At 43.2% G+C, this 16,618-nt stretch overlaps 2 protein-coding genes and 1 long non-coding RNA gene across 5 annotated transcripts; 2 read left to right on the top strand and 1 right to left on the bottom strand.

The window, feature by feature from the left end:
• On the bottom strand, positions 1 to 950 carry LOC8081474 (zinc finger protein ZAT12). Its single transcript, XM_002465410.2, has one exon. It carries the CDS (start codon positions 757 to 759, stop codon positions 166 to 168), a length of 594 nt encoding a protein of 197 aa, XP_002465455.1. The 5' UTR covers positions 760 to 950; the 3' UTR covers positions 1 to 165.
• On the top strand, positions 5,250 to 6,402 carry LOC110432005. Its single transcript, XR_002449454.1, has 2 exons — positions 5,250 to 5,910; positions 6,242 to 6,402. It is a non-coding gene; the product is annotated as an uncharacterized LOC110432005 (long non-coding RNA).
• On the top strand, positions 8,112 to 14,867 carry LOC8084908 (kinesin-like protein KIN-5B). Of its 3 annotated transcripts, none has more exons than XM_021457358.1 (23): positions 8,112 to 8,603; positions 9,093 to 9,219; positions 9,387 to 9,542; positions 9,629 to 9,966; positions 10,054 to 10,183; positions 10,790 to 10,887; positions 10,978 to 11,134; positions 11,215 to 11,284; positions 11,362 to 11,438; positions 11,579 to 11,632; positions 11,723 to 11,803; positions 11,914 to 12,016; positions 12,130 to 12,216; positions 12,295 to 12,470; positions 12,554 to 12,715; positions 12,814 to 12,921; positions 13,007 to 13,165; positions 13,241 to 13,324; positions 13,398 to 13,606; positions 13,721 to 13,822; positions 13,911 to 14,020; positions 14,097 to 14,248; positions 14,524 to 14,867. In XM_021457358.1, exons 1-23 carry the CDS (start codon positions 8,377 to 8,379, stop codon positions 14,725 to 14,727), a joined length of 3,171 nt encoding a protein of 1,056 aa, XP_021313033.1. In that variant the 5' UTR covers positions 8,112 to 8,376; the 3' UTR covers positions 14,728 to 14,867. The 3 variants fall into 3 exon arrangements, with proteins under 3 accessions (XP_021313033.1, XP_021313027.1, XP_021313029.1); XM_021457352.1 differs by having other exon boundaries at positions 8,113 to 8,603; positions 10,054 to 10,192; XM_021457354.1 differs by having other exon boundaries at positions 8,115 to 8,603; positions 10,054 to 10,192; positions 13,401 to 13,606.

Below are 16,618 nucleotides of genomic sequence, written 5' to 3'. Positions count from 1 at the left end.
TTAGAAGCATCCTCATACATTTCTGAGAAAAAAACCATGTAGGTACTCTGGAATTTCTAATGCTTCGAGGTTGACCGCTGGGGCGGCTTAATGATTGTAGTAATAATGTAATAATAATAATTAAAAAATGGAACCGAGAAGATCAATCTATTCCATGTTCTTTCTTTAACGTAAGAAGTCAACTACTGCTACGGGGAATTCGATGGAGAGCCTGGCGCGATCCTGCTCCTCCTCCAGCTCCGGCACGGCGTTAAGGTCCAGCACGAGCTCGGCCGGCGGCGCGGTCTTCTTGCCGCTGTCGTCTTTCGGGGCGAGTAGCCCGGTGCCGAGGCTGAGGCCAAGCCCGAGTCCGGGGCTGCCGCCGTCCGCCTGATCGGCAGCCCGGTGGCGGCGCATGTGGCCGCCGAGCGCCTGGCCGATGGCGAACTCGAGACCGCAGATGGAGCAGCCGTGTACCTTGGGCTTGGGCGGCTCGGCCGCGGCGGCGTCGACGCCGCCGTCCGCGAGGCGGGGCTTCTTGTGGCTGGCCCGGTGGCCGCCGAGCGCCTGGAAAGACGGGAACTGCCTGTTGCAGGTCTTGCACTCGAACACCCGCTCGGGCGCCGAGGAGGCCGCGTCCGTGGATGCCACGCCGCCGGCGCCGTGGTAGTGGTGCTGGTGGTCTCCCGAGAAGAGCAGCAGGAAGCGCGCGACGTCGGCGCCGTCGGGCAGCCAGACCATCTCCTCGGCCTTCTGCCGTGTCCTCTTGCCATACGCCATGGATTGTTGAGCACGACGAATCGTCGAACGAGCAGAGATCGCGCGTCGAAGCTAGCTAGCTGCTGATAGCACTTGAGCAAAGATGATCGAGGACTGGAAAGCTGGATGTGGTGAGCCCGATCGATCTATCGATCGATCGAGTGCTTTGCTTTCTCGGAAGCGTTTGAATGCAGAAAAGATGAGGAACCTGGAGCGTGTATTTATAGCTAATAAGCTAGCTACTGAGATAAGTCTACACATGTACGTGCTCCGCGCGACTTGCAGCATTGTTAATAGCTTGACTTGTGGAGCTAGCTAATACTGTACTAATAAACATGTCAAGTCAGATTTGGCATTTGCCTGGCTTGGGTAGCAGCTAGCTAGCCTTTGATCCGTTAGTTGGTTTCTGATGAGGTGTGTGTGTGTGGCGACTGACGACACGCGCGGCGGCCGATGGAGGAAGGAGCAGAGCTGCTGCAGGGGCGGCGGCGCAACGAAGCCGTTTTTGGTCGCGCATTGTGATCACCAGAAGGCAGAAGCCGTTCGAGGAGATTGTCTTGACCTGGCGCTGGCGGTGTCCATATGCATGGTTGCGAAGTATAACTTAGATCCTACATCCTGCTAGTTACACGTGTGTACGGCTACTACAATAAATATGGTGACGTTTTCATTATCTTTCTTTCGATTGAGTCCAACTGAGCTAACGACGGTAGTAGCCTAAGAAGCCAGCGAACAGTGCTTTTAGCCATAGATTTTCTACCAAGCGAATATGCTTTTAATAACTAGCTGGCATAGTGGCATGGCCGGCCGTTGGCAACCTTTTGCAATTGCAGGCTGGGACTCTGGAAAGCCCTCTGAAGAGCAAGGACTCTGAACTCCTATTCGGATCATTCTGATCGACCTTCAGGCTTGCAGGTTCCCTCCTGTTCCTTCAGTCCATATGTCATGCACTTGTCATCGTTGCGACTTTGCGAGCGTTGGGAGAGGCAAGGCGGTAGCTAAGCTAACCCACCGCGCGCACTTAGGGCCTGTTTAATATTAGTTGGAGCCCTAGTGCCAATCAATTGGCCAGGCATTGATCTCAATCTCAGGTTATCAGATAAAAAATCAAACGCTTGATAATCTTGCCAGGGCTAGTCAACCTTTTACAGCTCTTAACCAAATAGATAGCCTTGTACTGTAATAAAGCGTGTCCTTTGAGTAATCCATAACCCTGCAACTAACCATGCGCCGCGATGTCGATCGACTAGCTAGATCAGACGGCGCCTTCAGTCTTTCGGCGTTTAGAGCAAGAACAATAACACCGCCCGCTAGCCAGCGAAATGAAGTCTGACGTGGCTTTCAATTAATACGGAAGCAACAAGCATAGCAATGCATGAGCACATGCAACCAATGAGGACCAAGCAAAGCAGGAGATCAACGAATGGGGATGAGCAACACGTATATCGTCCGCTTCATGCCGGCGTTTGGTGAGACGCCCGCTGGGCACTCTCTCCACTTTTCTCTCTCTGCCAACACGGATCCAGCCCGCTCTCAGCCACCCATAATACTTGCTCTTAGAGCAAGAACAATAACACCGTCCGCTAGCCAGCGAAATGAAGTCTGACGTGGCTTTCAATTAATGCGGAAGCAGCAAGCATAGCAATGCATGAGCACATGCAACCAATGAGGACCAAGCAAAGCAGGAGATCAGTGAATGGGGATGAGCAGCACGTATATCGCCCGCTTCATGCCGGCGTTTGGTGAGACTCCCGCTGGGCACTCTCTCCCCTTTTCTCTCTCTGCCAACACGGATCCAGCCCGCTCTCAGCCACCCATAATACTTGCTCTTAGAGCAAGAACAATAACACCGCCCGCTAGCCAGCGAAATGAAGTCTGACGTGACTTTCAATTAATGCGGAAGCAGCAAACATAGCAATGCATGAGCACATACAACCAATGAGGACCAAGCAAAGCAGGAGATCAGCGAACGGGGATGAGCAGCACGTATATCGCCCGCTTCATACTGGCGTTTGGTGAGACACCCGCTGGGTACTCTCTCCCCTTTTCTCTCTCTCTGCCAACACGGATCCAGCCTGCTCTCAGCCACCCATAATACTTGCTCTTACAAGGTCTGAGCTCTGAAGTCCTGCTAGGTGTTTGCAGCCTCAAGCATAGGCTCCCGAAAACTTCAACACATGCATGCTTGCAGTCGGAAGTTTCCTTCTCGATGCAAATGCATTAACCCCAGCCAAACACAGTTCTTCCGCGGCGTGGTATGGCATATATGCATCATTATTCATTGGCAGTTGTGCAGCATGAACTCATGATTCATGCGTGTACCACATCAAGAGGAGGAAGTTGAATCTCTGGACATAAGAGGGGGGAAATGGGATTGTTTATAGCATTAGTACATAATGCGATCACTGATAAGACCTGGGATAAAATCATAATATATAGGGCCCTAATATATAAATCTGCACCGAACCTTCATCAACTTCGCTTCCAATTGAAACAACATGGCCACAACTTATACTACTCAAGAGAGTATAATATACATAAATACATAATATAAGCTATCTAGCTATTATTTCAGTTATTAAAAGCGAAAAGGAAAGTGCTTACATCTCAGCCCATTGACATTGTTTTCGAGAATACTGTACCTGCTACATACACCAAAGGTCAAATAATACATAATAGTACCCTACTCGCCATGTACATATCTAGCTGCATGCGCGGTGCTCATCCACACCACGTATACGCGTATTTCCTCTCTGTACGAGAGAGATATAATATAATTGTTGATAGAAGTTGAGCTATAGCTAGATTCGGTCCTTAGCTTGACTGCAACAGCATCGAGAGCAGCCACTTGATGAGGAGCTTATAGATTCAGACGACTTTCTACAGAAGTACTGAATGTGGCGTGTGGACAGCGATAACAGCATTGCAGTTGCAGAGAAGAGCAAGTCTGAGTACGCACGCCATGACGCGTTTCTAACAGATGCATGTCTCTAGCTAATTCTTCTGTATGCTAAGGCCAAGCTGCTGACCAAGGCAGCAGTTAGGATTAGGAGAGGAATATCCCAAAATGACTCTACTCTAGTGTTTGATAAATTTATTTTGCAGAAAGCCCCCGACACTCTGTGCATTTCAAATTCCTCCTGCACATGATTGGGTTTTACGCTCTGCACTTCTCTGCAGGGCTAATGCATGCCTAATGATATCGACATATATATATCGTCTCTAGGCCCAAGAAAAGCTAGTACACGATCTGAAGCAGATGTCTGCCATAGACAAGGGCCTTTGTTTAGTTCACCCCGAAAACCAAAACTTTTTAAGATTCTCCGTCACATCAAATCTTGTGGCACATGTATGGAGCATTAAATATAGTTAAAAATAAAAACTAATTACACAGTTTGCTTGTAAATCACAAGATGAATCTTTTGAGTCTAATTAATCTATATTTGGACAATATTTACCACAAACAAACGAAAGTGCTACAGTAGCCATTTTTTTTCATATCGGCAACTAAACAAGGCCAAGGTATGATAATGAGAACCGTATACTTACTCCGTCCATAAAAAAATTGTAATTTTCATTTTTCAAAAAGTCAAATAATTTAAATTTTTACTAAATTTACATAAAAAGAATACTAGATACAAAATAAGTGTTGTTAGATTAGTTATAAAATAGATTTAATAAATTTATTTAGAGACATAAATATGAATATTATTTACTATAAACTTAGTTAAATTTTAATCAATTTGATTGACATGTATCTCATAATTAAATTCTTTTAGAGACGGAAGGAGTATATTTAATTTGTGCGGAATAAATTGATCGTAGCGCGAAAGCGAGAAACAACCCATTTGATGAGGATTGAGACAAACGTAGGTTCTGTTTCTGCTTGGAACTACCCGAACCTGTTGCTGCATGCATGCATGCATAAGCACATGCACTGAACCCAGCGCTACGCCCGCGCGCGCAGCCGTGATGGAGCTCGTCATGCTGCGGTCTCCCACACGCTCAAAACCCTCCTCCAACGGCACCTGCTTGCTTGGACTTGGACCAAGAGATTTCATTGTTCTGACTTCTGACTGCTGCGTTATTGGATGGCGAATTCTTTTCTAATTAAGTGATCTCAAATTCACTAATAGCAGATGGACCTATCGTCACCACCAGCTGGATTGTTGGAGGACACAGCAGGATCTATATATATATGCGGTCGGTTTCCATCAGAGAGGGGCTTAGTTAATTTGATCTGATGATATCATAAGGCCAGTTTCAATACATGTTTTATGAGAGTGTCATGCACATTAAATAGGGTGTCACATAAGCAAAATTGCTGACTTGGCATGGTCATTAAATGAAGGAGTTTCATCAAACCAGAGAGGAGTTTCATCCCCATGAAACTCTTGTGGCTCGGTTACCTAGTTTATAATTTTGGTAACTGTACTATAAAACTGTGCATTGAGACTGGCCGTTCGTACGCCCGCTTTAATTTCATGGTGTTTCCAAGATCGAACCGCACATCTACGGAACAGGAGGCTAGCTAATGGCGGATTCATGCATGCATGCATGCATTCATGCTTGCCGAGATCGAAAATCTCAATTAAGGGCATATACAACGGGTCTCTGCAAGGGTCGTCTACATGTGGCAATTTTTACAAAAAGCCCCCTGGCGAGCATGGAAGGCACCGAGCCCGTCGTCTCGCGAAGAGACGAGGACGGCTCGTGCTCCGATGCTCGAAGAGACGATGGCTTCCGCGTTGTACGAGCTCGTCGTCGCTTCGCGGATCCAGTGCATCTCGCGGGAAGGATTGCGCTGAAATCCCTATCCCCTTCCACCTTTCACCATATATCCTGCTTCCTTTTTCGTCTTCTCCCAGCACAGATCGAAAATGTCTAGTATGGAGCCATGGAGGCGGCGGCGACCACGGATCGAGCTCAAGGGCGCGACAGCGACGAGGACGGACAAGGCCTCGGTAGCAGCCAGAAAGACCAAGGACAGATCAGCCGCGACGGCCTTCTCCGCAGTCGGACGCGGCCACCACCACCCCTTCGGTCGCGGCAACGGCTCAGTGTCGATCATGGCGGGAGCAGCCCCCGCGGAGGTGGTTTTCCATTCCCTACGTCTTCGTCTTCTGCTTGGTGGGAACTTGGTTGCGATGGCAATTCAATTTGTCCATCTTGGTAAGAACAATAGTTTAGTTCTGATACATATGCTTTCAGTTAGCAATTAAGTTTCAGATAGCAATTTCAGTTTCCTTCTAGTTATGTGCTTTCAGTTAGCAAGTTTCAGACGGCAATTTCTTAAAGCTGTTAACGTATTCCCCCCCCCCCCCCCCCCAAAAAAAAAAGTTGTTAATGTATCAGTTTCTGTTTTTTACAACTAAGTATCAGTTTCTGTTAGCTGCTATCTGAAATTCTATCAGTTTCTGAAATTGTTAGCTTCTGAAAGCTGAAAACTGTTATCAGTTAGTGCAGACTATCAATTGTTTCCCTTCGTTCTGTTTGTTTACAGGACGAGAACCAGAAAGCTAGTTGTAGTCCTAGCTGAACAAGCCGTAGCTGCTGATGTATGGAGCTGTCATGCTTTTATTTTGTATTTTCATAGTACCTTGAAAAAATTCTAATTTCTTTGGTTGCATGCTGATGAATGGAGTTTGTGTGAACTTTCTCTTAGTTATCTTGCTTTGCGTTTATTGTTTTCTTATCAAATAGCAACATATTGGTATACAAAATAGTATTTAGGATGGATCTTGTTTATATGCACAACATTAAATAGCTTGCAGACAGAAAAAAACAGTCCATTGTATAATCTGTCTTTTTAGCTGTCTATATGTCAAATTCCATATTCTTATAGACGGGACTCTGTCTATGGGCTGTACATGCCACGACGACGGTTTCACTGCAGCTCTGGCCATCCCTCTGTGAGCATTGCTTGCAGGATCAGGAAATATTCATCAGGATGTACAGTACAGTAGTAAAAGCAGTGACGGCGGCACGTACTGTACGCTACTACGGGCGTGCGCTGACGATACGAAACGGGCGGCGGCCGGCTGCGGTTAGCTTTTTCGTGACTGCTTCGTAATCATAGCAGCCAGACGACGTACTTACAGCTGCATGCATGCGGCTGCCGACTGCCGTTAAACACTTTCATTTTCGCCACGGCTCTGGTCGGTGCTGGACGCAGAGGAAAGTAGCAGCAGCCTGAGAGACGATGTTGACTGATGACTGGGAATCTCTATGTGCGGTGGCTGCACACAACACAAACAGTCCTTGAAACCGTTTTCATCTCAGAGTTCGTTACCCATATATATATTCCACGATCGACGTGTCTCCACAGCTCGAGCTACCATTTTCCAAGTCAGGTCAGCTTGCTAACTGCTACGCCAATCTGAAGCTAGCTCACCATCTCACGGAATTCTTGAGCTTTGACTTTTTGGGCACCATTATTTTTCATCATGACGCATGCAGAACGTCAGAACACCTAATAATATAATAAATCTTCATTATCTCCCTGCTTCTGTCGGTTAATTGGGCCTTGAGAGGAACACAGCTCAATATTCCTTGTTGACCTTCTAGAGACTAGACCCAAGCTACATTGAAGTGATCAGCTGATCCAGCCGAGTAAACAACTGCTGCTTCCCAAGTCAAACATGCTCCCTCATCCGGAGAGAGAGAGAGAGAGAGAGAGAGAGAGAGAGAGAGAGAGAGAGAGAGAGAGAGAGAGAGTGCATATAACAAGCTTTAAAAAAAAGAAATGCAACTGACATCAACTACCCCAGGTGTAGCTAAAGCTTCATTTGGTTGGACCTAGTAGCACCGCAATCCAGTAGGAGGCTAGTTTAAGCCGCATTATTCAGAACCAACGTGCTGTGCAAAGTCAACAATTGCTTGTTTGTGCGAGTTCAAACTGCAAGCAGAGCACGTATCATATTCATAATATAGAATTGTCTGGTTCATCGACAGCGATTGAAGCAGTAGAAGCTGGTGGTGTAGAGACGCATGCATGCGCGCATTGCGCATGCCCCGTCTCTGCTTGCAAGTGAAATCGTGCTGTCGTTGACATTTCGATACGTCCGAATAAATAAAGATTCTTGCAAACCACTATTTTGTTACCGGTTGCAAATCTCCGATCCGCGTTGGACTGTTGATGATTTTATTTTGCTATTGATAAAGTCCCTAGCTTTTGGCATTATCATACCTTTCTGCAATCATGACAAGTTAAACCACTTTTTTAATATAAGATATACTCAACGATCCGAGTCTGACCTGACTTTCGAGTTTTGACCTGGCGTGTTCATGGGCTATATTTGTTCGGCGAAAGAATCTTCAGGCCTCAAATTAAGCTAGGGTCAGTCCCATGACGGCCCAACACATACATCGCCCATGGACGCAGTCACCCACTCACCCCGGAGGGCAGAGGCCCAGTCGCCACACTCTCACTCTCACTCTACGGTCTACGCTCCGCACCTCATCACTGCTTAATTCAAATTTCTCCTCAACGGAAAATCTTTAATCATCACGGCCTCCCTACTCCGCTTTCCCCAATCCACCCCTTGCCCCTTCCAAGGAGCGGCGAATCCGCCCTAGAACTTCGTGATTTCCTTCAAATCACTCCTCGGATCAGAGCGTCGCGGGTGTCGCCGGGGTATGGCGCAGACACCGAACCCCAGCAGGAGGTCGTGGGTCGGCCCGGCGCCTATGCCATTCCTCACGCCGCGGCCGGAGCGGCGGCACCTTGAGATGAGGTGGGCTGATGGAGTGTCCCAGAGCGCTGCTCGCCGTAGCGGCGTGGGTGCCATTGCCGGCAACGGTGGAGGCGGGGATGGATGCGAGAGGAATCGGGAGGTGAACGTTCAGGTCGTGCTCCGGTGCAGGTGAGTTACTCGAGACTGTGGAGGACGGGTTTTATTTTTTTAATAACAATAAGAATTGTTTGGGCTCCTAAAAATTTCTGGCTCCGATCCTGTCCGTATGAGTCTATGAATTGTGTTTCAGTGGCAAATTTGTGAAGCCCAACGTTTACACTGGCAAGAGTCCAATTTTAAATAATAATTTCATCACAACCGAATCATTTAAAAAATGTAATTAGGATTGTACCATCGGGATACTATGAAATTCCATGTAGGATCTTAAGGTCCACTTCAATTTGTATTAATATACTATAAAATGAGTGGATTTAGGATACAGGGTGGAATTGATATTGTTTTGGTTTGATAGGATCATAGTATAAGATTCTACAATACGGATTGGGATCCTGTCAGTGACACCCTTGAAGAGTACCCGGTGCTTCATTGCTGCTATGAGAAAACCTTTTGCTACCATCGCGTAATTGCTCCTGACTGTGCGTTCTGTCTGTCTTGTAGGCCACTGAGTGAGGAGGAGCAGAGATTGAATGTGCAGAGCGCCATCTCTTGTAATGACCTGAAGAGGGAGGTCATAGTTCTGCACAGCCTCTTCAAGCAAGTAGACAAGACGTTTACCTTTGACAAGGTAAATCCTCTTTGGACCTGTGTGTGCGCGCGCATGTGTTTGTTTATCTTTTTCTATATGATTGTGGAGGTTTAACTACTGGAGTACTGGTTCTAAAAGATGTTGTATTATGATTCATATTGCTTACCACCATTGTTCTTGGATATGTGGTTGTTGTTTTGTCCTAGGTTTTTGGACCAAAATCTCAGCAAAGGTCGATATATGACCATGCTGTTGCACCAATAGTGATTGATGTCCTCGAAGGCTATAACTGCACTGTCTTCGCCTTTGGACAGACTGGAACTGGAAAGACATATACCATGGAGGGAGAGATGACACTGAAGGTACCCAGAATATATGGACATCATCTATGATGAAGGCACGAAGTTCCTTTTAACTGCTGAATAATTTGTCTTACCTAATATGTTAGGTCAATGAACTACCGGATACTGCTGGTGTCATCCCTAGAGCAGTGCGCCATATCTTTGATATGCTTGAAGCACAGAAGGCTGATTATAGCATGAAGGTAACCTTCTTAGAGCTCTATAATGAAGATATAACAGACCTATTGTCTTTGGAGGACCAAAGCAGATTCCCTGAAGGTAGTCAAAAGAGGCCTATAACTCTTATGGAAGATGGCAAAGGCGGCGCAGTCATAAGAGGACTCGAAGAGATTGTTGTCTACAGTCCTAGTGACATATACAACCTTTTGGAACACGGGTCATCTAGGAGACGCACTGCTCACACTGCACTAAATAAGCAAAGCAGGTTCTTAATCATTCCATTTCTACCTTATTTTGGTACAGAGATTGTTGTCTGTCAGGGACTAAGCAACTCTGCATTCTGTTCTTGCAGCCGATCACATGCTATTTTTTCTATAAACATCCATGTCAAAGAAACAACAGTAGGAAATGAGGAACTCATGAAGTATGGGAGGTTGAACCTTGTAGACTTGGCAGGATCAGAGAATATCGCTCGATCAGGGGCAAGAGAAGTACTTCTTTTCTATTGCCATTTGCTACTCATTAGCAATAACATTACCTGTTAGCTTGTTTACCATATCTTGTCCAGTTGGGTAATTTGGTTTAGTCGATGTATCCATCTTGTCTACTTGTATTGAATCATATAGTCATGGTGCATCATGTGTAGAATATGATAGAAGTACATAACTATATCTTGGTGTACGTGTATATTATCATAAAGATGGGTATATGAAATAATGAAAGGACGATGCACGATATGGGGGGTTCTCAGCTAATTGTCATCAATATATTGGCTGATGTTTCCCAACTCAGTGGTCATTGTGATGTTCAGGGGTTATGGGGCACAAGGTCATTGAAGGAATCAATTCAGTTCAGTAATAGTACTGCATATTCCAGGAGCAGCCATCTGTAGTTAAAACCTTATGCTGCCCACGAAATGGAGCATTTCCTTTCTTTTTTCTGGCGATCAAGATCTTTATTATCTTACGCTGTATACACTGAATAAAATTATCTGTATACACAATCTCACTGTGCCTCTATATTAGCATCCCAAAATATGCTCTTCCGGCATGACAGTCCTGTTTAAGTCATAATTTTGCTTGCTATAGGGTAGAGCAAGAGAAGCTGGAGAGATGAATAAGAGCCTATTAACTCTGGGACGTGTCATCACTGCGCTCGTGGAGCATTCAGTTCATGTGCCATACAGGTTATACACTGTGCTTAGTTTTGATATGTAAGCTCATGAGCAGTTCATTTTGTGCGCGGGCAGTAATGCATATTCATATACTTTTATCAGGGATAGTAAACTCACCAGACTGCTAAGAGAATCATTAGGAGGCAAAGCCAAAACATGCATCATAGCAACAGTGTCTCCATCTGTCCATTCCCTGGAGGAAACACTGGTGACACTTGAGTACGCTTCTCGTGCTAAAAGCATAAGAAACAAGCCGGAGGTGAAACTTCTATTCACCATGGGGTTTGAAACTTTCAATTTACTCAAAACTCTTGTTAGAATCTTGACCATCTATTGCAGGCAAATAAAAAAACATGCAAATCTGTAATGCTCAAGGACCTCAACCAAGAACTGGAAAGAATGAAACAAGGTTCTCTCTTTCTCTCTAGATTTCGCTGCATTGATGACATTAGCATAGTATCTCATAAGTATATCGTCACTTGTCAGATGTCAAAGCTGCAAGGGAAAGGAATGGAATCTACATCCCTCATGAAAGGTTCGTCCTAGACGAGGCAGAAAGAAAGGTATAAGTACGAGTGTACAGCACCTCCATCACCAAAGCCTTGAGAATTTCATTAAATATAGTTCTTATGCAACATTGCAACTTCTGTGTATTGATTTTTACTATTCTTAATCCATTAATCACATTGACTATTTATTGCAGAAAATGAAGGAAAAAATAGAAAATTTGGAGCTCAGTCTTGAAAAGCAGAACAAAGTATATGCATATCCCCAAATCTGATTTAGTTGTATTTTTTTCAATAATTTCAAAGTTGAACTGACTCTTATACTTCTGGTGATCTGGTAGGAAGTTGAAAAATTCAAAGGCTTTTACCTAGCAGAGCAGGAATGCCGCTTGGACTTGGAAAGTCAGAACAAAGATTTGAAGGTAAAGCACTTTGGAGAACTTTCTTTTCTTATTTTCTGAATAACGCATACTTCCTTTTCATTTATTTAGATCTATTAGGGTCCTCACATTTTGTACATATCCTTATTTAGGTAAATCTTGAAAACTGGAAGGGAAAGTTTCTGGATCTTCAAGAAGTTCATTGCAGAGCTAAAAGGGAGAAGGACTTCATTATCTCAAATTTACTTCATTCTGGTATTTTTTTTATCATAAGTAACTAAAGTAATTTCTAACTCAAAGAGTTTAATATATGTACAACTCTTCCATCCATGGCCAATTGTTTTGTTGTTATCCATTATATTGTATAGAACACTTAATTCTTGAACGAGCAAAGGATTTGCGCAACACCTTGGAGAATGCATCTGGAGATACCACTGTACTTCTGAATAAACTAGGTAATATCTACTATGATTTAATTTAATCCAGTATCTTTCCTTCTACTGACTATGCATGTCTTTCACAATCATTTATAGAAAGGCAATCAAAAACTGATGCTGAAAACAAAGGCTTGCTATCTGGTTTTCGGGCTGAATTGGATCATAGTCTTGGAGTTCTGCATGCTACAGTCGCTGGATCGGTTTGTGAACAGAGTAAAATTTTGGAGTCTATGAATGAACAAACAAAGTTGTACTTTTCAGCCAGAAATGAGGTGCCACTCTTGAAATGCTATACTTTTATTATTACTATCCCTACTAGTACACTAAAATAGCTACAACATACAATTGCTTCCAGTCAGAGAACCAATTGGAGAAAAGAATTGCAAAAGTCAAAGATATGTATGTCTCTGGGGTCCAATGCATGAAGGAGCTCGCTAATACCTTGAGGGAGCAATCTATCATAGATTCCGAGCAGATGAGGCAAAACATATCTACTAATGCAATTGCTGTTGACAATGTATGGAATAACAGAAACTTTTGTATGAATACAATCTAATGCAGAAAAAACAAAGTGTTGAATGCAATCTAATTATTCTATGTATATGAACACTACAGTTTCTCGCAATGATGGTTCCTGAAGCTGAGCAAGTTCTAAACGATGTTCTGAAATCTACTTCGGAGCTCAAAGAACTATTAGCTTTTTCTGCAAAACTACAACACTCTGTATGTCTCCTTGATTTTGTTAGTTCATGTGCCTGTATGGAACATATTTAGCTAGACGCGACAACTCGTGTGATTTCTTTTGAAGGGATTTAAAAGGAGTCTTACTTCTGCACAAGCCATGTCAAAGACATCAATTGATTTCTTTAAAGATATCAGGATACATGTGTCTCGGCTCATCACTCTTATGGAACAGAATCAAATGGAAAGGTCCTCCAAACTTGTTAAATTTGAACATGAGTTTAAGGTAGTTGATTTAGATATATGTGCTATATATTTCATTTATGAACAAACTCTCTGATGACTTGCCACCTTTTGACAGGAAACTTGTGTTAAAGACGAGCAAACTGCTCTGAATAAGATTGCTGCAATTTTATCAGAGTTGACTGCCAAGAAAACTACAATGGTCAGATTTTATATTGCATGAGAAAATAAAATGGTCTTAGTATGACTTCAGCTTTAACTGATGTAAACTTTAGCAGGTTTCATCATATATGGGACAGCTGAATGATAGATACAGTGAAGAGCAGAAGCACCTGAAATTGGAGATGTCCAACCTACAACAGGTTTCAGATAATGGCAAAAATGCGTCTGTGGTTCATGTTGGAGTGATAGAGAGCCAGTTCCACGAGGATATGTCATCGCATGCTAAATTAAATGATCAAATGGAAGGCATCTTGCAGCAATGGTACCAATCTCACTTGTAAACCTCAAACAACGTGCAATTTGAATCAGCCATTCATTCTTGAAGTACTTCCATTTCCATGATTTGTTTATGCTTAAGAGGCACTGTCCATTGCAGCTTGAAGAAAGGTAGCCATTCTGTATCTTACTTGTCACATACACAATCATCTTTGCATGATCTTGTTAAGAGCTCAATCATGGAGACTGACGATTTTATTGAGTAAGTTGTAATCATGTTTAGTAAAGTTATCATTGTTGATACTCTGAGCAGGCCTTTTCCATGTCTCTTACCCGTTTCTTGTATGCAGGGAAAGGAGAAACAAAAATGAAAATATGTTCCAGGAAAGGCTTCTGTTTTCTTCACAGAATGATGCAGAGTTCCATGCCATTACATCCAAAGTGTTGACTGCTTCAAAGAGTAAAGCTTTATCTTTGTGAAAAAATTATTTTCCGAAAGAATGCATTTTCCTTATGTTGTCTTTGTGCATTTCCAGATTCCCTCTTACTGGATCATAAAACTAGCAAGATGATAGAGACTAACTCTACCACTTTCTTGGATCATCTGGAACTGCTGAATGAAAAGCACAGTGAAGGGGCAGAATCTATAAGAAGCATGACGAGTAACTGTCTTGAGAAGGATTACATGGTAAGCTCCGTGGACCTGTTTAGATTAGAAATGAAAAAGGCAGAGTGTAAGGATATATATAAGATAATATAATAAGTACAACAAAATGACACTGTATTACTGTTTGTCTGGCTGTAAAGTGGCTATTTCCTTGTTGCAGCAGAGCTATATCACCATTATAAGCAACCTTAAAATTTCAAGTGATGAACCGATATTGCTCAATGTAAACCACCTTTATGTGATTATCATTTGATTATTTGTTATATCCATTGACCTAGCTATTGTTCACCCATCAGGCTAATAGTCCGGTTCAAAACCATCCAAGGGAACTACTGACCAGTGCAAACAGCTTGGAATCAATCGACAAACTAAGAGCTTCTGTGCCTGATCTGGTGGCAAAGTTCAGGTTCGAGAACAAGTTGGATGAAATGGACAAGGGGAAGCAATACTCCGATCAAAGGACACGCACTCCAAGAAGTCCTCTGACGCCTGTCAATTAGTACCTTGAGTGATGAGTGAAGATTGTGGCAAATTCTGGGATGCTCAAATGTTGTAAAGATGGCAAGATATCTTGCCGATCTGTCACCACCTTAATTTAGCATGCTCAGGTGTTAGGCCCTGTTTAGTTTTCCACCCAAAATTTTTTCGTCCATGCCCATCGAATCTTTGGACACATACATGAAACATTAAATGTACATAAAAAAATAAACTAATTACACAGTTTGATTGAAAAACGTGAGACAAATCTTTTAAGCCTAGTTACTCCATGATTAGCCTTAAATGCTACAGTAACTCACATGTGCTAATGATAGATTAATTATGCTTAATAGATTTGTCTTGTAGTTTCCTGATGAGCTATGTAATTTGTTTTTTAGTTTTTAAAAACCCCTTCCGACATCCTTCCGACATATCCGATGTGACACATCTCCAATCTAAACAGGGCCTTAGGATGCTGCATAGCAAAGATTCTGATTAGGGTTAGATAAGGAGGAGAAAACATTTGTTTTCTTTTTGTATTATATGTAAAATCAACGTGATATTCTCACTGTTATGCTTTCCATTTCTGATCAATCCTGTGAGGAAAGTAGCATGCAACGTCGAATTTCTTTCTCAAAACCATACTGAGAATTAAAAGTTTGCTAACATGGTATGTATCTCGAGAATCCACTTGTTCCTTTTGTAACGTGTTTGCCATTTTCTAACGCACAATGTTGCATATCTGAGCCCTTCTGGTTCAGGCTATCTGGGCAGATGATCACATGAGGAAAGCACAGAGGAAGAGAATGGTATGCAGAACGGCTCATAAAGTCATCTTGGGAAAGAGAAGGGTGAGGGAAAGGATAAGATGCAGGAAAACACAGAGAGCACGGTCTGGTGAGGGAAGGCAGTGTTTCATCGATCAGCCATGCAGAGGTCTGTTCCTCACTTCACTTGTTGCAGCATTTTTCATCTCTTTCTCTTGAAAACAAAACTGCACTCTGTTCTTCAAAATCGTGTTATGAACTTGGGCCTTGTTTAGGCCCTGTTTAGTTCCCCACCCAAAATTTTTTCGTCCATCTCATCAAATCTTTGGACACATGCATGGAACATTAAATGTACATAAAAAAATAAACTAATTATACAGTTTGATTGAAAAACGTGAGACGAATCTTTTAAACCTAGTTACTCCATAATTAGCCTTAAGTGCTACAGTAACTCACATGTGCTAATGATAGATTAATTATGCTTAATAGATTTGTCTTGTAGTTTTCTGATGAGCTATGTAATTTGTTTTTTTATTAGTTTCTAAAAAACCTCTCCCGACATCCTTTCGACACATCAATGTGACACCCAAAAAATTTTCATCTCCAGTCTAAACAGGGCTAGTTCCCAAAAAATTTTGCAAAATTTTTCAGATTCCCCGTCACATCGAATCTTTAGACGCATGCATGGAGTATTAAATATAGATGAAAATAAAAACTAATTGCACAGTTTGGTCGAAATTGACGAGACGAATCTTTTGAGCCTAGTTAGTCCATGATTGGACAATTTTTATCAAATACAAACGAAAGTGCTACAGTGTCGATTTTGTAAAATTTTTTGGAACTAAACAAGGAATGCTCATTCTGTTGGCAGGAAGAACTTGGCTGTCCCAGACTGGAGCCGCGAAAAGTCCTCGCCCTGTCTGCGGAGGCTGATGATGCAATCTGGCATCTGGCCTCACTGGCACGAAGGAGGATGCTGCTCGGCCGGGGAGCGGAGGTGGGAGGCCGGAGAGGAGGCGGCCAGGTTGCGGCAGGGGCTTTCCCGTTTGGAAGAAGTCCCTCCTTTAACTTTCGCAAATGTCTGTTTTTCATTTCTGAACTTTAAAACCGAGTAAAATACATCCCTCAATTTTTGAAACCATGAATA

This window comes from Sorghum bicolor, chromosome 1 (genome assembly GCF_000003195.3).
Source record: "Sorghum bicolor cultivar BTx623 chromosome 1, Sorghum_bicolor_NCBIv3, whole genome shotgun sequence".
Lineage (NCBI taxonomy): Eukaryota > Viridiplantae > Streptophyta > Magnoliopsida > Poales > Poaceae > Sorghum > Sorghum bicolor.
Note: the sequence above shows the minus strand (reverse complement) of the source record. Positions and strands in the feature narration are given on the sequence as shown.